This window comes from Nerophis ophidion, linkage group LG07 (assembly GCF_033978795.1).
Source record: "Nerophis ophidion isolate RoL-2023_Sa linkage group LG07, RoL_Noph_v1.0, whole genome shotgun sequence".
Taxonomy (NCBI): Eukaryota; Metazoa; Chordata; class Actinopteri; order Syngnathiformes; family Syngnathidae; genus Nerophis; species Nerophis ophidion.
In genome coordinates, this window is record NC_084617.1 from 77059347 (window position 1) to 77079432 (window position 20086).

Below are 20086 nucleotides of genomic sequence, written 5' to 3' on the forward strand. Positions count from 1 at the left end.
TAAATAACCAACTGCTATGTTAACCTAACATATTATGGTAAGAGTCATTCAAATAATTATAACATATAGAACATGCTATACCAGTGGTGGTCAACCAAGCCAAGATGGCTGTTGTACAGCAAGCAGCGTACGGACTAGCCGAGTACAAAAGAGGCTTAAATGTTCCTGCGAAAAGCAGATATAAGCAAAAAAAATCTAACTACGCAATGTGATGGATCCCTATACTTTATAAAAATAAAAATAAAATGTCGAGTGATAAAGGATTGTACGTCGGTCGCGTTCCCAGACATATCGAACTATTGTGCTCCAGACATCATTCTAGACAACAAAACAGATGAAAACTTGAAAAAGCCAATGCTTCTTTGTGTGTGGCTGGGTCAAGGAAATGGCTATCAAGACTCTCCCAGATATATATACATGTTTTTTTCTCAGGTAAGGTTGCTTTTCAATTATTTAACTTTGCGTCTGTTTGTGGTTGTTGCACACGTCGTATTTTTCCCTATCTTTATCAAAACATAACTAGATGTCAACATTGTGTGTTTGCTGAAAGCTTCATTTATGATTGTTGCCTTTGGTAAAACATTAACTATTTTAGGTTTTCCTCACATTTACCTTTCTTTTATTTAGACTCACCGAGTTGGTGCTTTTCAAAACAGTCGTAGCAAACGTGTTTAAGAAATAATAATAATTTCAAGATAATACTTAATTGGGAAATAATAAACGTTGAAATGATATCAAAGAAACCTTTAAAGAAGTGATCACTGCAAACTCATGCATTCTTCGACTGGAGTATAAGATGCTTTTCTTGTTGTTTTGTAAAATTTTGCAATCTTCCACCGTTTTTGATTACCTCTCGAGGAACTCTGAAGAAAGGTGTGTCCTTTTTGCAATTTGAAGGATTCGTACAGTCGAAAACATCACAAGCATAGGGCATTTTTTCTTTGAGAAAGACTAAATGGCACCTAGTACCCATTGAGAACAGAGCTAGCTTGACCACCACGCATATTTAACGGACGGGACGTGAGCCAGACGTCACGTCATTAAAATCCAAGCAATTGGTATCATTTGGGTTTTGTTTTCAATGCAGAGACTCACTCCATGAGGTTGTAGAAAATGAAAAAACAACCCTCCAATTTAAAAAAATAAGAACAACAAATGATACCATACTAGGTATAGATCAGGGGTCACCAACCTTTTTGAAACCAAGAGCTACTTCTTGGGTAATAATTGATGCAAAGGGTTACCAGTTTGATACACACTTAAATAAATTGACAGAAATAGCCAATTTGCTCAATTTACCTTTAATGCATAAATCTATTCATATAAAAAAAAATGGGTATTTCTAACTGTCATTCCGTCGTATATTTTTTTCCTTTTACGGAAGGTTTTGTGGAGAATAAATGATGAAAAAAAAAAAACACTTATTTGAACGGTTTAAAAGAGGAGAAAACAGGAAAAAAATGAAAATTAAATTTTGAAACATAGTTTATCTTCAATCTCGACTCTTTAAAATTCAAAATACAACCGAAAAAAAGAAGAGAAAAACTACCTAATTTGAATATTTTTGAAAAAATTTTAAAAAGAATTTATGGAACATAATTAGTAATTTTTCCTGATTAAGATTAATTTAAGAGTTTTGATGACATGTTTTAAATAGGTTAAAATCCAATCTGCACTTTGTTATAATATATAATAAATTGGACCAAGCTATATTTCTAACAAAGACAAATCATTATTTCTTCTAGATTTTCCAGAACGAAAATTTTAAAAGAAATTCAAAAAACTTTGAAATAATATTTAAATTTGATTCTAAAGATTTTCTAGATTTGCCAGAATAATTTTTGGGAATTTTAATCATAATAAGTTTGAAGAAATATTTCACAAATATTCTTCGTCGAAAAAACAGAAGCTAAAGTGAAGAATAAAATTAGAATGTATTTATTATTCTTTACAATAAAAAAATAAATTTACTTGAACATTGATTTAAATTGTCAGGAAAGAAGAGGAAGGAATTTAAAAGGTAAAAAGGTATATAAATGGGTTATAAATGGGTTGTACTTGTATAGCGCTTTTCTACCTTCAAGGTACTCAAAGCGCTTTGACACTACTTCCACATTTACCCATTCACACACACATTCACACACTGATGGAGGGAGCTGCCATGCAAGGCGCCAACCAGCACCCATCAGGAGCAAGGGTGAAGTGTCTTGCTCAGGACACAACGGACATGACAAGTTGGTTGGTTCTAGGTGGGATTTGAACCAGTGACCCTCGGGTTGCGCACGGACACTCTCCCACTGCGCCACGCCGTCCCCATGTGTTTAAAAATCCTAAAATCATTTTTAAAGTTGTATTTTTTTCTCTAAAGTTGTCTTTCTGAAAGTTATAAGAAGCAAAGTAAAAAAAAAAAATACATTTATTTAAAAAAGTGAAGACCAAGTCTTTAAAATATTTTCTTGGATTTTCAAATTCTATTTAAGTTTTGTCTCTCTTAGAATTAAAAATGTCGAGCAAAGCGAGACCAGCTTGCTAGTAAATAAATACAATTTAAAAAATAGAAGCAGCTCACTGGTAAGTGCTGCTATCTGAGCTATTTTTAGAACAGGCCAGCGGGCGACTCATCTGGTTCTTACGGGCGACCTGGTGCCCACGTTGGTGACCCCTGGTCTACATAGTATTGACATCTGTGATCGATCACCCTTACTTTACATTAAAGTGTTCACACTTAGCTTTTTGTGTCGTACTCCTCGGTGTGTGTGTAATGAGCTTTGGTTTATTTTTCGTGATGGTGGTGAGGATTAGTATCTTAGTATCACTGTGGACAAACAATGCGTTCGAGACGCTGTTGTGGAAAGACACGCATTTTCCTAGAATTCACTTACACCTCCTGCATGTGTGTAACAAGGATTATGGAAAGGTAATCGTGTCTCCCTGAGCAGGCAATCTTCAGCAATGTAAACACAGCTGTGGTAAAGATCAGTTCAAAAGATAGATATTGGCCCCGACACTAAACATTGCACCTACACACTTAAAGGGGAACATTATCAGCAGACCTATGTAAGCGTCAATATATACCTTGATGGTGCAGAAAAAAGACCATCTATTTTTTTAACCGATTTCCGAACTCTAAATGGGTGAATTTTGGCGAATTAAACGTCTTTCTGTTTATCTCGCTGGAGGCGATGACGTCAGAATGTGACGTCGCCGAGGTAACACAGCCACCATTTTCATTTTCAACACATTACAAACACCGGGTCTCAGCTCTGTTATTTTCTGTTTTTTTGACTATTTTTTGGAACCTTGGAGACATCATGCCTGGTGGGTGTGTTGTCGGAGGGTGTAACAACACTAACAGGGAGGGATTCAAGTTGCACCACCGGCCCCAAGATGCCAAAGTGTCTGCCGCCAGACCCCCATTGAATGTGCCAGAGTGTCTCCACATTTTACCGGCGATGCTAAGGCAGACATGGCACAGAGATGTATGGATAACCTGCAGATGCATTTGCAACGATAGTCAACAAAATCACAAAGGTGAGTTTTGTTGATGTTGACTGCCAGCTAATCGATGCTAACATGCTACGCTAATCGATGCTAACATGCTTTTTACCGGCGGTGCTAAAGCAGACATGGCACAGAGATGTTTGGATAACCTGGAGATGCATTTGCAACTATATTACGTTTCCTTCCACCCACTTTTAATGCGAAACAAACACTTACCAATCGACGGATTTAAGTTGCTCCAGTGTCAAAAGATGCGAAAGTCCTGATCGTTTGGTCCGCACATTTTACCGGCGATGCTAACGCAGCTATTCGGCCATGCTATGGCTATGAATAGCGTCAATAGCTATTCGCTCAATAGCTTCAGTTTCTTCTTCAATATTTTCATACTCCAACCATCCGTTTCAATACATGCGTAATCTGTTGAATCGCTTAAGTCGCTGAAATCCGAGTTAATATCGCTATATCTTGCTGTGGTATTCCCATTGTTTGTTTACATTGGCAGCACTGTGTGACGTCACAGGGAAATGGATAATGGTTTCGAAGATAGCGAAAATAAGGCACTTTAAAGCTTTATTTAAGGATATTCCGAGACCGGTAAAATTTTGAAAAAACTTCCGAAAATACAACAAGCCACTGGGAACTGATTTTTATCGTTTTTAACCCTTTTGAAATTGTGATAATGTTCCCCTTTAACAACAACACACAATTCCATTTTACTTCAACAGTTTCTTAACAAAATCTGCTGATATGTAAGTATATGGAGAATAACTTAAGAAAAGCAAATAAATGACCCAGCCTGTGAGTCTCTACGGCTTAATAGAGAAACATTTTTGTAACGTAAGGTCACACTTTACATGTGTACCTGCTGAGAGGAGTGCTGCGAGTCTTTGTGGTCTCGCACTGAACCGTTGAGAGCCTCGGCTGTCGGTGGAGGTGGTACTGGAGGTGGAACTGATAGATCCTGGTAATAGTTTTCACTGGTGGGGATGGAGTAGGGCGTCTCATCAGGCAAGAACACTGGTCGCTTTGAAATGTGGGATGTCGTCGACTCTAGGTCAGCTAGTAAGGCATCTGAAAGGTAAAGTTTAACCAGCATTAGCACAGCAAGACACTCAAGTTTTCTTTCATAACTTGACTCATTGGGTCTGCTTTGCACCTACTGTCTCTCATTTCAAACAGACACCAAAAAGCGATTCACTTCCTAATACGATCATCATCACATGATGCCAATAAACATCTATCTCGCCAGGACTAAACCTACCGAGACTTTCTTCATCACTCCTTCACTATGAATACAACCTTGTTGCCGATGAGTTGCTAGCTGTCCTCTAGTTATCCTGCTTTTATATCCACATGGTTGTTCTGCACAAAGAAGCTAAAGTATCTCTGAAGCCTGTCCAAGGCAGGAGGCATGTTACACTGCTGAGTGGCCACTGGAACACAAGAATAAAATAGACTCTTACATCACACAAGCCTGTCAGGAATAGTTCGCAATCACTGGCTGCATACTTTTTTATACTGCAGACACTTGAAACACTAACAGTGAGCCGTAATCAAAAGAACAAACGAAACACAGAACTAGAGAGTAATTAACGAATGGAAGACTGTGTGCGTACAAAGTGCATCACGAGATTTAGAATCTGTTAATCCAGGGGTGTCCAAAGTGCGGCCCGGGGGCCATTTGCGGCCCGCAACTAATTGTTCACCGGCCCGCCACACATTCTGGAAATGCTATTGCAAAAATAAAAATAAAACACTTAAAAAAAAGGGAAATGAGGTGAAATCTAACGAGAAAAAGCTGAAATGTTGACACAAAGCTGCCATGCAGGCTGGGGTTTTTTTTTTGTCTTTTCTTTATTTGTCTTTTTTTGCCACTGCTCAAAAAAAAAAAAGACAAAAAAAGTTATGTTATAATTAATTATTTTCAAGGATCCAATGACTTCAAGTCTTTCACTTTAAAATGTTTTGTGTTGTAAATACTGCATATATTGTGTGGTTGCCATATAAAAACATCAAAGTTTTCTTTGACAAAAGAGCATTAAACAAACAAAATAATAGTTCAAATGGAAAATGTATAGATTTTTATCCTGTAACTTATGTGTTGAAAGTAAAAGAAAAACCTAATAAAAATATATCACTTTATGAGTGGGGCACCTTTTGATCCCAAATATATTTATTGGGATTTTATTTATCTTTTCACTGTTATTACTCAAAAAATATAAAGTAATTAAAATCAATGGTGTCCTGCATTATTGATCTTTTAGGGCTTTAATTACTAAATACTGGGTATTTCAGTTTTACTATTAAAAAAAAAGTAGTTTTTGATAGAAAAGCCATATTTGTATTACTTTATATCAACTTGAAGTTGATATAGAAATTTATTGTAAGTGTTAAATAAAACAAATTCAAAATTATAATTTGACTTATTTTTAACATTTTAATAAATAAAAAAATATAAAAAATCCATACATTTTGTTCTGGTTTGAAAATGACAAAATATCACAATGGCCCCCGCACGCTTTCATTTTTCCATGTGTGGCCCTCAGTGGAAAAAGTTTGGACACCCCTGTGTTAATCCATGCAATCTTTTGTCTCCTTTAGAAAAAAAGTCAATGTTTGTAAAAATGCTGTTCTTAATGCTTAGTACAGTATTTTTATTGCCGCTATTCTTGTTTTGCATGTCATCTCAGTCATCCAACAGCATTATTCATCCAGAAAGTGTAAAAAAGCATCCTAAAACATTTAACAAGACAACATCAACTACATTAAGGTGCATGATGAACAGGAAGAAATTAATAGTACAGTGGCAAAATTACACACAGTGTGCATTCATTTATTTAAAAAAAAATAACAATAACCAAAAAAATTATAATTTCTACTTGATTCTATAAAAGGCCGGTATCTGTACTCACATTCTTGCTGCACCTGTTGTAAGTGTTCACCCGCAGCAATGTGTGCTCGTGAAGCAGACAGACAAAGATAGTCAGGGAACAAGAGCGTGATCTACTGCCACTGGGGGAGTGGTCTGGTTGACACAATTGATCAACTTCCCTATGTGCAGCAATAGTTACCAATATCACTGAATGTCTTACATGCTACATGTGATCCTAGTCTCTTATTTGATCAAACATTTGCAACCGGCCGAGTCTCGAAAGGGCTTCTCACATTTTGTCACCGATACATTGATCCTAAACATACCTGACTTTGTTCCCAGAAGTTACACGTTGAGTTGGTCAAGTTTACCATAAACCACATGGGACCTCCAGCCTATTTAAAGCAGTCAGCTCAGCAAGAAGCTCATGTCTGTGCAAATGAGCTGAAATATCATGGCCTGCTCAAAATAATCTGCACCTGGTGCTGACATGCGGAACAAGTCTTACTGAAGTTGACTTTGTCACTCATAAAACAAAGCCTAAAGGAAGGAAACATTCCAGTGTTGGCGTAGGGTACGTGATTTACACACAAACTAAGGCCTTTGACATCTTTTGCACCTTGAAAATAAATAAAATACAGTATCTCAACAGTTAATTGCAGTAACCTTTTCCTAGAAAGCTCTCTATTGCATTGGCAGAGAAAAATCTACTGCCTGCGGTTATCCAAATACTTGGAGACAGTGCTCGTTCTTGAAAACCACATCTGTGACCTTATCCAGTCAGCAGTTACCAGTGGGATCATGAACGAATATCCAAGTGTTCTTTGGAAGATTTTTACACGAAATCATGCAATGCAACATTGAACTCTTTCGGTGTGCCTGGACAATTGATATGAGGGGTAAAGTATTGAAGTATCCCTGTGGAGGGCAGCACTGAGTGTTGCATGGGGATGACTGAGGGCGTTTGCCTGTCACACCAGTGTGCTTCACAAAGAGTTAGAAGCAGCCAGATTGCAAACATGCACTGTAAGCCGAGCAACAGACTAATCTTTTCCATTCCAAAGAGGGACTCGGAGCCAGTGGACAAAGTCCAATTCTACCCCAACAGCATACTGACTCAATAGTACATTGTGCAGTCTCTGGGGGAGACATGTCATCCAAAGGTTAATGACTGACGCCGATCGCTCAAATGTCTGTTATCGAATCTAAACCCCAGGCAAATGAAGCATCTGTGTCTCATCGGGATAACCAATGTCAGTCTGCAACACCTCATATGGATACAGTACACTATGTTGAGGCAGTGGGTACTTGTCCAGTCTTGTCAGTGCAACCACAACAGGCTCGACCACTGTCTTGCAACCCTTTATCAGATGGATGTGAAGGAGGTGGATGTAGAATTCCAGGCATTCCTCTGTCCAGTGTGCCAAAAGAAAGCAATCAGGCTAAGAAGGCAAAGTATAATTGACTGTATCCGGCTGTTTAAATACACACGGAAAAAAAGTTATTCAATCAAAGTGAAAATACTGTACTGACAAAAATGTTGACAATTACAGAACCAATTCCACCAACTAGTGCATTCTTTGAATTTCAGAATAATGTTGATGTTTAAACTGTGCATTTCCCACAAAGATCTGTGTACAGTGCAGGCAGGCAACCAAGGCCGTTTAATCCTTTCTATTAACATGCATGCAATGGTGATGGGTCACCAGGGTGCACGGCTCACCTGTTTACAGCTAGCAGAAGTGACCACAGCCCCACAATGAAACCCTACCCCACCGGGGACACTCCACATGATATTTATATAAAAGAAGACTGACAGCAAATGCTGAGATGCCTGGTGGACCGGCCAGTGAGCCTGGGTCACAAGCTTTTGTAGACTACAGAATATTTATAAAAGGGGGACAACCAGTAAAAATAGGAAGTGGTGGAAAATAAAAGTTTCAGGCAACACTGCACGTAAAGCACAAGTCATATATAATTAATCACTGTAATTACCTCCACCAGCAAAATAACTACAAAAAGTTATGGATGGATTTTCATTAAAAAATTCTGAAAATGTTCGAAATGAGGAGACAAACAAGTCAGTTCCTTTTTAGAGCTGATCCTAAACACTTCTACCGCTTTACCATACGTTTATGTGGCGAGCTTCAACTTCTTTGTGAGCTAATAGGAGTTTGGGCATGGCGGAGATCTGTGCTCTCTGAGGGCTTTTCTAGTAGAATACTGACAGCTGTAGGCGTAGGAATCCTGGGGACAGGACGAATCGTGCCCCTCCACCCACACCACCATTGGAGACCCATGCAGATGTCCCACCCACAAATGATTTAGCAGAGGAGAAAATATTTGATTTGAATTAACGTTATGTCGTTTTGTAAGTGCAACCATGTGTAGGGAACGTTGCCATAACGTCATGGCGTTAGTTAACATCCATCTTTAGAAACCACAGAATTTGAGTAAAGTCATCTTAAACCCAGGATGGTCACTCGTGCGTGATTTAATTTCTAACTTTGGCGGTGTCCCCAAGTAACGTCAACACTTAGCTAAAATGTTTTGTCATCTCATTCCAGCACAACACCACCACCAAGCTATAGAATGCAGGGCTGTGAAGTGACATCCGACAGATACGCCAGTGATACACACACTAAGCTTGTGTATTACATGTGTGAGGTATCACTTGTATTTATTTCTGTTGGCCAAACTGTTGCACTGAACCCCACGGTTCAGTGCAACAGTTGTGTTGGTGTCGAACAACAAAGCTTGTTTATTTATTTGACAATATCAACACAAACTAACATTCGCACCATGGATGAAGGACTTAAAAGTTCCGTTATTGTGACTTTGGACTCAGGGAAAACACTGACAGTTCCCTGAAAATGACATTTTACATGGTGTTTCCTGTATTAATGTATTTGCCTGTATACAATTAACTTGCCCATTGCACGTAGTCTGGCTGCATGCACCCTCCAACAAGCACATTTATCTATCCAAACCCATACAAAGCCGACCAAACAGAACTGGACCACTTGGTTGAAATGTGGTTTAACATTCCTGGACAGAATAAGAATCTGGAGAATAGGAATCCGATGTGTTTATTATGTGCTTTAAAATCTGTTTGCAATAGATGCTTTTTAACCGTATTCATCAATTCTTTTATTGCTTCTGCTCACTGGAACATAATGCTGTCATTAGCTGGCCGAGGCGCTAGCTGCTCAGTCACACCAAACCAGCCGCAACATTTTTCTCAATGTCGTTAGCGATTTAGGGCTTCATCTTTCCTCCTGACTATGCAGTTAAAATAGCCCCAAAGAAGAAATGAAATAGTTGATGATCTTGATCTGAGAAATGATTTGAAAAGGATTTTAATATGTTTGAGACTTTTAAGTCCACTTTAAACATAAAAAAGAACAGCAAGCAAGATCCATTATTTCAAATCCGATATGTTGTTATTCTGACCAAACCGCCTTAAAATCCCTAAAAGATCAGGCAAGTCAACCACCATTAGTGACCTACGATACATGCTATAGATCATGTAAATTCATTTGGCCAACAGTAGAGTTTGGATGTTGATGACACATTCTAGCTGTGTCATGCAAAGTTTGTTTTAACTGTATTTCTTAGAATCAAATGGCTCAAGTCGGTCCAATAATGTTTATAGATTTTTACTTTTTCAATTTCAGGCAAATTGATGCACTTTAAATAAATTCTGTTACATTGTCGTACTCGCCAGTTCCAGGTCCTATGGTTTGACTGTACTTAAATGTATAATAGACTGTATTTATATTATTCACATGTGAATAATGCTGTATAATAGACTGTATTTGTATTATTCACATGTGAATAATGTAGTATAATAGACTGTATTTACATTTTTCACATGTGAATAATGCTGTATAATAGACTGTATTTATATTATTCACATGTAAATAATGCTGTATAATAGACTGTATTTATATTATTCACAAGTGAATAATGTAGTATAATAGACTGTATTTGTATTATTCACATGTGAATAATGTAGTATAATAGACTGTATTTACATTTTTCACATGTGAATAATGCTGTATAATATACTGTATTTATATTAAGCACATGTGAATGATGCTGTATAATAGACTGTATTTATATTATTCACATGTAAATAATGCTGTATAATAGACTGTATTTATATTATTCACAAGTGAATAATGCTGTATAATAGAATGTATTTATATTATTCACATGTAAATAATGCTGTATAATAGACTGTATTTATATTATTCACAAGTGAATAATGCTGTATAATAGACTGTATTTGTATTATTCACATGTGAATAATGTAGTATAATAGACTGTATTTACATTTTTCACATGTGAATAATGCTGTATAATATACTGTATTTATATTATTCACATGTGAATAATGTAGTATAATAGACTGTATTTATATTATTTACATGTGAATAATGCTGTATAATAGACTGTATTTATATTATTCACATGTAAATAATGCTGTATAATAGACTGTATTTATATTATTCACAAGTGAATAATGCTGTATAATAGACTGTATTTATATTATTCACATGTGAATAATGTAGTATAATAGACTGTATTTATATTATTTACATGTGAATAATGCTGTATAATAGAATGTATTTGTATTATTTACATGTGAATAATATCTATATTATTCACATGTATAAATGCCTAAGTGTTTATTGTGAACAAACTGTGGTGCTGAATTTCCCCCGGGGTACAATTAAGTAATTTCTGTTCTATTCTATTCTATATGGCTGTCAAAGTGTCCCAACTTGTTGGAATACCTACTCAGACTTCTTCTGTGCAGATGAGATGCATGATTAATGATCAGGTGAGTGTGTGACAATCACTGGTACTTTACCTTTATCTTACAAGGAGAAAGGAAATGGGGAAGCTGCTGATGTGATCACAGATCTAAATATTTCATCTGTGTTAGCCTATATAATAATAATATGACTAATACTTGGTTAATATTCAAGTCACAAAACGTAAATTGAGTATTGTTGGCACTTTTTGAATGGCTGTTAATCGGATTTTATGGGCGGAAAGTGGAGCTCCCATTAGCTAAACTGTAAGCTTAATATTTCAGAATGCAAAAATAATAAAATCTATCCGTCGTCATGTCTTTCATAATGATTGCGAATGATAAGCCAAAATCCTCCAAAAAGTGAAGTTCCCCTTTAAGTATGAACTTTGGTAAGTCTAATATCGCCCCTGAAACGACTTGGTATTGAATCAATACCAACATTTGTAGCAGTAAACTTTGATTGATTGATTGATTGATACTTTTATTAGTAGATTGCACAGTTCAGTACATATTCCGTACAATTGACCACTAAATGGTAACACCCCAATAAGTTTTTCAACTTGTTTAAGTCGGGGTCCACGTTAATCAATTCATGGTACAAATATATACTATCAACATAATACAGTCATCACACAAGTTAATCATCATAGTATATACATTGAATTATTTACATTATTTACAATCCGGGGGGTGGGATGAGGAGCTTTGGTTGATATCAGTACTTCAGTCATCAACAATTGCATCAACAGAGAAATGTGGACATTGAAACAGTGTAGGTCTTATTTAGTAGGATATGTACAGCCAGCAGAGAACATAGTGAGTTCACATAGCATAAGAACAAGTATATACATCCATCCATTTTCTACCGCTTATTCCCTTTCGGGGTCGCGGGGGGCGCTGGCGCCTATCTCAGCTACAATCGGGCGGAAGGCGGGGTACACCCTGGACAAGTCGCGACCTCATCGCAGGGACGCAAGTATATACATTAGATTAGATAGTACTGTATTAGAAGTACATTTGAGTTGTTTATAATCCGGGGAGATGGGATGTGAATGGAGGAGGGTATTAGTAAAGTGTTGAAGTTGCCTGGAGGTGTTGTTTTAGAGCGGTTTTGAAGGAGGTTAGGATGCACTTATTTTTATACCTGTTGGGAGTGCATTCCACATTGATGTGGCATAGAAAGAGAATGAGTTAAGACCTTTGTTAGATGGGAATCTGGGTTTAACGTGGTTTGTGGAGCTCCCCCTGGTGTTGTGGTTATGGCGGTCATTTACGTTAAGGAAGTAGTTTGACATGTACTTCGGTATCAAGGAGGTGTAGCGGATTTTATAGACTAGGCTCAGTGCAAGTTGTTTTACTCTGTCCTCCACCCTGAGCCAGCCCACTTTGGAGAAGTGGGTTGGATTGAGGTGTGATCTGGGGTGGAAGATGGAGATGGAGACTTACCAAACTGAAGATGGAATCTTGTTACAACAGAAAGTAATCAACTGTTGACAGTATATTACCAAATAGATTAATAACAGCTTTTTTGACTAATTTAACTGGAAATGACTCAATTTGTTACCGCATGCTGTACGTCAGCAGCTAAATTAGGTATTTTCCACCCGTTTTCTATTATTCCATTATAATTTATATGCCAAATATGTATTGATATACTTTATATTGCAAAAAGTATTTGGCCGCCCATCCAAATGATGAGAATCAGGTGTTCTAATCACTTGGGCCGACCTGAACCCGATAGAACACCTTTGGGATGAATTAGAATGGAGACTGAGAGCCAGGCCTTCAACACCAACATCAGTGTGTTACCTCACCAATGTGCTTTTTGGAAGAATGGAGGGAAATTCCTACAAAAAACACACGGCAACATTGTGGACAGCTTTTCCAGAAGAGTTGAAGCTGTAATAGCCCTATGGGTTAGGAATGGGATGGCACTTCAAGTTCATGTATGAGTTAAGGCAGGTGGCCAAATACTTTTGGCAATATAGTGTATATCATTATCTAAAGAGGCTGCAATATATACTGCCATAAACATTTTAGGCTATATAAAAATGTACATGGAACCCGGCCTATAGTTTGATAGGCAAATCTCTAAGACCGTTGATCTAAAGAAATATAAAATACAACCTTAGAAAATGTGACGACGAAGAACATATAACCAACCATCTCTGAAATTGAGAAGGACACAAGACTTACATTAAAAAACACTATGGACACAGCAGACCAAAAGCACCTCTTACATAAACTCATTACTTTGTGTGAAGACTAAAAACTAATCAATGAACCTGGCATAGAACTAGGAGTATATATAAATCAGAAAATGACAATATAGTAAAACAGGTTAGAGACTTGAAGGTGGTTGCCTAATACAAGCAGTGTTTCTAGCCGTGGCCTTCAGTGCTCGTTGTTTTTCTCTTGTTTTCTCAGGATATGGGGCAGGGTCTGTTGCCTAAGCGATGAGATCAGCCGCGAGGCTCTCTGTTCCCCTGATCCAGAACAGGATGGTGCGGAGTTTGGGAGCGAGAATGATTTACAGCCAGGGGAAGCTTCCCTGTTGGAAGGCAAGCCCACTGGTTTGGACCGCCGTGCCCAAACTCTGCAACCATCATGGGGTGATGATAGCTAGTCGGGTTACACTAACCGTGCTGTTGAATAACTGGACCACAGAAACCACTGGAAGACCTTTTGGTATGCTGTCTGAACACAAAACACTTAAGAGCCTGTTGGCTTTACCTCAAGACCCCGAGTGTAACCCAATCAGCTGACACATTGGAGTACTGTCGCAGGTTGCAAGGGTTGTCTTCTTTGCACAATTACAGTAACTGTAGATACACCAGGCATGTGCTGATCGATGGGCCGCTGATTGGTATCAGCTAATTTTTGTAAAAAAAAAATATGTGATTGGCCATTGCCGATTTATGCCTTTTACGCCAATCTAAAAAACATATTCCGCCTGACTGCGAACTAACACACCTGGGACAAGAACACATTTGTCTTTCTTTTGTTTACATATTCTATTTTGATATATTTGACAAGTACAAAGTGGCTGACAACGAGGCTACCTATTGCACCCATAAACATCTACAAAAATTAAAATAAAACAAAATGTTTACATTACTCCATGTACATGTTGCGACCTAAATGTTAAAAGGTTAGCAATATTGTTATTACGAGCGCTAACGCTGAGGAACTGCTTTTAGCAACACCATGATCACAGAGAGGTAACTAGCTTATGCAGCTATTGCCGGGTTGCATTTGACGTCACATCCCTTCTTCTTTTTCACGGCTTAATTCACAAAATGGTAAACCTGATTAAAGCAAGTGAGGGTGAGTATAGAGTTTGTGCTGTTCTGTTTTTGGGCGTTCTAGTCGTTTAAATGGAGAGATGAGAAAACGCTTCCATTGAGTCCCGAAAGAAGTGGTTCTTGAAGGTAATAAAGTCGATAGTGCATAGAAGGAAATGGCTGTTAAAAAGATCACTTTCATCATCTTGTGGAATACAATCTGGCCTTGATCGTGTCTGCAGTGATCACTTTGGAAAATGCTTGTTTGAACATTTGATTTCTTTGAGAAATATCAGGGATGCAATCAAGTTTATTTTTTACTATATTAGTAGTGTTTGAGAGCAGAACTAAACAGAAAAAAGGACAAGAGATCGCATTAGTTTGTGTTCTCTTGTGGTTGCTATGCCTGAATATAACTTCGGAAAACCTGGTTGTGCAAATAAACTAACGTCATGTTAAGTCCTTGCAATAAATATTGGAATTGTTGGTCCAGTCCACCGTATATCTGTTGTCGCTTTTCATAACAGAAATGTAAACTTTAGAAAGACACAAAAAAGACGCTTTTTTGTGTACATCTTTTTTTTTCACCTGTGTGAGGACTAGGATTAATTCTTCATGTAAACAGGACAATATCAACATCCCACGAAGAGCAGACATAAGTGATTTTTTTATTTTGCCCTATGCTTAAAATGAGAAAAAATAACTTAATATTACATGTTATTGTTAATGTGCCTGTTAATACAGTGTTTATAAAATGTTGATGTAGGTTTTTGGATGTTTTAGAGTGCTTTATAGGAGGAATAGAGCGAATCTCATTACCTCCATTGTTACCTAATTTTTGCTAGAGTTTATTTACAATTTAGAAAGCATTAAAAAAAAAAAAAACATGTGTGCTTGTCTCACATAAGGATTGTGAATAGGGTTGCAAAAATCAGGGAATATTGAAAGTTGGAAACTTTCCATGGGAATTAATGGTAATATATGGGAAGTAACGGGAAATTAATGGGAATAAACATTAAATGCAACATGCTAGATCTTGCAGCATGATTATTAGCTAAAACAACCTGATTTAATGCAAATTCAATTGAATTTCAACCCTTCACTGTGCATTCCTCCATCACATGCCCAGATAATTGGCAGCATGCTACACACTACAGCGGGGCTACTGAGGCCACACTAGTATTTGAGCCCAAGGACTTCATCCAGTCAGGTAAGTTTTGATGATATTACCGGGGTAAATATATTTGATCTATGGTATTTAAGTTTAATAGAGGTGTAATTGCTTGTTACTGTATGACTTCCACTCAAGCTAGCTAGCTAGCTGTTCCTGTACTTGGTAGTAGGTTTATGTACCTCCACAGTCTCATAATGAACCGAAAATATTTCTCCGTTAGCCATGATGCTAATTTTCTCTATGTTAAATCCCATTCATTTATGCTAACAACATTAGCGATCCAATTTTACCTTTTGTGAGATCTGTAAAGTTCAACTAGCAAAGAGTAAATCAGAAGGTGTAGTTTCCTCTGCCTTATGTTCTGCTAGCCCAGGGGTCACCAACCTTTTTGAAACCAGGAGCTATTTCTTAGGTACTGATTAATGCGAAGAGCTACGGGTTTGATACACACTTAAATAAATTGACAGAAATAGCCAATTTGCTTAATTTACCTTTAATAAATAAATCTATACATATAAAAAAATGGGTATTTCTGTCTGTCATTCCGTCGTACATTTTATCCTTTTACGGGAGGTTTTTTGTAGAGAATAAATGAGGGGGAAAAAAACCTTAATTGAACGAGGAGAAAACACGAAAAAAAAAGAAAATTACATTTTGAAACATAGTTTATCTTCAATTTTGACTCTTTTAAAATACTAAATTCAACTGAAAAAAAAAATGAAAAGAAAAACTAGCTAATTCAAATCTTTTTGAAAAAATAAAATATATTAATTTATGAAACACCATTAGTAATTTTTCTTGATTAAGATTAATTTTAGAGTTTTGATGACATGTTTTAAATAGGTTGAAATCCAATCTGCTCTTTGTTAGAATATATAACAAATTGGACCAAGCTATATTTCTAACAAAAACAAATCATTAATTCTTCTAGATTTTCCAGAACAAAAATTTTAAAAGAAATTCAAAAAACTTTGAAATAAGATTTAAATTTGATTCTACAGATTTTCTAGAATTGCCAAAATATTTTTTTTAATTTCAATCATAATAAGTTTGAAGAACTATTTCACAAATATTCTTTGTCGAAAAAACTGAAACTAAAATGAAGAATTAAATTAAAATGTATTTATTATTCTTTACAATTAAAAAAAAAATACTTGAAAATTTATTAAAATTGTCAAGAAAGAAGAGGAAGGAATTTAAAAAGTAAAAAGGTATACGTGTTTAAAAATCCTAAAATCATTAAGGTTGTATTTATTCTCTAAAATTTTCTTTCTGAAAGTTATAAGAAGAAAAGTAAAAAAATAAATGAATTTATTTAAACAAGTGAAGACCAAGTCTTTAAAATATTTTGTTGGATTTTCAAATTGTATTTGAGTTTTGTCTCTCTTTGAATTAAAAATGTCGAGCAAAGCAAGACCAGCTTGCTAGTAAATAAATACAATTTAAAAAATAGAGGCAGCTCACTGGTAAGTGCTGCTCTTTGAGCTATTTTTAGAACAGGCCAGCGGGCGACTCATCTGGTTCTTACGGGCTACCTGGTGCCTGCGGGCACCGCGTTGGTGACCCCTGTGCTAGCCATTCTGTTGTCATACAAGAATGTAGCTTATACCTTGATTTAGCATGCTGATTGAGTGTTCATTTATTCATCCAGCCTATTTCTATTTGTTTGTCCATCAGTAAAATATTTTTAAAGACTACTCCAATTGTTTATCTGACTATATATGTCTGTGTGTGGCATTGCATTAGTGTTTTACAAGATTCTCATCTTATTCTGCAGAATAAGATGGACGTGTCCAACTTTGAAAAATCAAAAAATGGTCAAAATTCCCAAACTTCCCGAGCTTAACTTCCCGTGGTAAATTTCCGGAAAGTGTTCACCCCTTTGCAACTCTAATTGTGAATAATAGAAATAAAAATAAAAAAAGTACAGTTGACCTTTAATGCCCAATACACAATTGCTCTGTGACTGATAGTATCATTAGTCTGATTATGGTTGACTGTAATAAAGGCTGCGGTCATAACCATTGTACAGAAATGTGACTTTGACGCAAGTAAGGAATGTTTAAAACCAAAACAAACAAAAAATATTTCATACATGTGAAAGAGATAATTAACATGAAAACAAAGATCAGGATCTTTACAGCCCAGTGAGATCAGTCTACTTGAATGTCACACAATCCTGAGGAATTCGCAGACAGATGCACGGTAGCTCCCAACCCCACAGACGCAAAATGAGAATAGCCTGAAGGGCCCACTCGGCAGTTTTATGGCTATGTTATATAATCTGAGTGTAAAAGTTGCTACTGTATCTGGTAAAGGATACATTCCCGGAGCAAAGCCAGTAATAACGGTTTCATTCATCCTGGCTGCCACCTGATCTAGACTCTGACGGACTGACCAGAAAAAAGCTCTAATTGCTGGAAGGCTTGCTTTTAAAAGGAATTTCCTTCTTCGAGAGCTGAGCACCAACAAGACTGATCCGGTTTCCAAACAGCTCCATTGATACCAGACACCCATCGGTGATACTTAGGGCTTAGATCTGAAGAAGTTGTTGTGGCCTTGAAATTCTTAAATACTTAACACAGTTTGTCTTGGCATATCTAGGACACAACCGAGAGAAGTAAAGGGCCCTTTAGAAGCCCTTAGGTTCAGACAACCTCAGCCTACCAGGTCTTAGCGCAAATAGTTAATCTATACAATTCCAAAGCAAATGATCAGGGGATGCAAGTTTGGAGAGGATGATCCCTCTTGGGACGACATGCACACAGCTGAGAGTAGAGATAGGAGGCGGGGTCATGACCCAGAGTATTTGGCCTTGAAGGCTGCATCAGAGCGATGTTTGACATTCTTCTGTCGCCTCACCCCCGCCTTCAGCCTTTGGCTACAACTTTTCAGTGAGAATCCAGGCTTCCTCTCAACCAACAATCATCCCTTTCAGTGGCGCGAGGCGGCTACCGCTCCAAATGTATCCTAGAGGTATTCACACAACAGGCAAAACTAAAAATGTCTTCCGGTGTTTTGCCATTTAAACCCTGAAAAGCCTTTCAACTGCTATGGAAGTGCAAATACTCCTACATAAAGTTAAAGAAGAGGACAAAACAGGCAAATATATCAGACAGACCAGTTATAGAAATAGATCACAACCAAATTATAAGTTCAGGAGTTCAGTAGCAAAGGTCAGGGGGTTACAGACTAAGTAGGTGGTTGGTTATTGACACACACAAAATAGTCAGGACTTCATCCTCACACACTTTTTGTTTGCCACTAATTGGCAGCAGAGGTTTACTTCAGGCACAAGTCAAATCCCATAAGACGGAAACAACTTGTTTTTAAATTCTGATCACATCTTCAGGGTATGTGCCGTTAAGGCTTTTCCCCAAACATGAAGTTCATGGGCCCGCGAGAGAGATTTCTTGTGGCCTCCAGGTACTCGTCACAAAAATGTTGTTCCTATCTTAAATTACGATAAACAATGTCCTTTTTGCTTTCATATTCATGCAGTCTTTTTAGTCAGCATTGATCAACTTAGTATCAATGCGACAAAATCACCACGGCGTATCAATGTTGATTTCCCTCAATGTAATAATAGCAGCCAATATCGCACATACACAAGTCACACAAATATTCTATTTCTTTCAATTTTTATTGAATAGAATAAGAGTTAATGCTGGGCCGCACAATGGCATGGTTGTTAGAATATTATTCTCAGTCAGAAAATTGAAGGTTAGAATCAATTGGAACCAGTGTTGTTAAACAATAAACTCTTTTAATCCGATTAATCACACTTTTGATTTTCAAATAATGATAATAATTATGGGTTATTACTCGCTTCTATCATTTGAAATAACTTAAAAAAAGAGCCTGATATATGGACTCAAATACAATTTTTGAATGTCATGCAGGAATTTGTTAAATGTTTGACTTGTCATTTATTTGATCAAAACTTTGTAACAGTTGTATGTAAAGTCCAGTCACCTACTCAGTGGCCTAGTGGTTAGAGCAGGGGTAGGGAACCTATGGCTCTAGAGCCAGATGTGGCTCTTTTGATGACTGCATCTGGCTCTCAGATAAATCTTAGCTGACATTGCTTAACACAATAAGTAATGAATATTTCCGCTGGTAATCACAGTGTTAAAAATAACATTCAAAACATAAAACATTCTCATGCATTTTAATTCATCCATCCATTTTCTACCACACCTGTTCAAGAAGTCGCATTATTGGTAAAAATTATTTTATTGATTATTGGTTAGCTTCAGAATAAAAATCCTATAAAAAATAATAGGAGACCAAATGTACTCTAAAACTGTTGTTATTAATTAAAAATGCATGCATTTATTTGTATTCAGTGTTAAAAAATATAATATGGCTCTCACGGGAAATACATTTTAAAATATTTGGCTTTCATGGCTCTCTCAGCCAAGAAGGTT

At 36.9% G+C, this 20086-nt stretch overlaps 2 protein-coding genes across 4 annotated transcripts in view; both read right to left on the reverse strand.

The window, feature by feature from the left end:
• Nucleotides 1-20086, reverse strand: part of LOC133556840 (cytoplasmic tRNA 2-thiolation protein 1) — a 627421-nt gene that overhangs the window by 592161 nt on the left and 15174 nt on the right. The gene's annotated exons all lie outside the window — the stretch shown is intronic.
• Nucleotides 1-20086, reverse strand: part of LOC133556834 (paxillin-like) — a 45456-nt gene that overhangs the window by 18696 nt on the left and 6674 nt on the right. For all 3 annotated transcript variants that reach the window (XM_061907141.1, XM_061907139.1, XM_061907140.1), the window contains exon 2: nucleotides 4364-4572. In XM_061907141.1, coding sequence (XP_061763125.1) covers nucleotides 4364-4572 — 209 coding nt within the window. The remainder of the gene's footprint in view (nucleotides 1-4363; nucleotides 4573-20086) is intronic.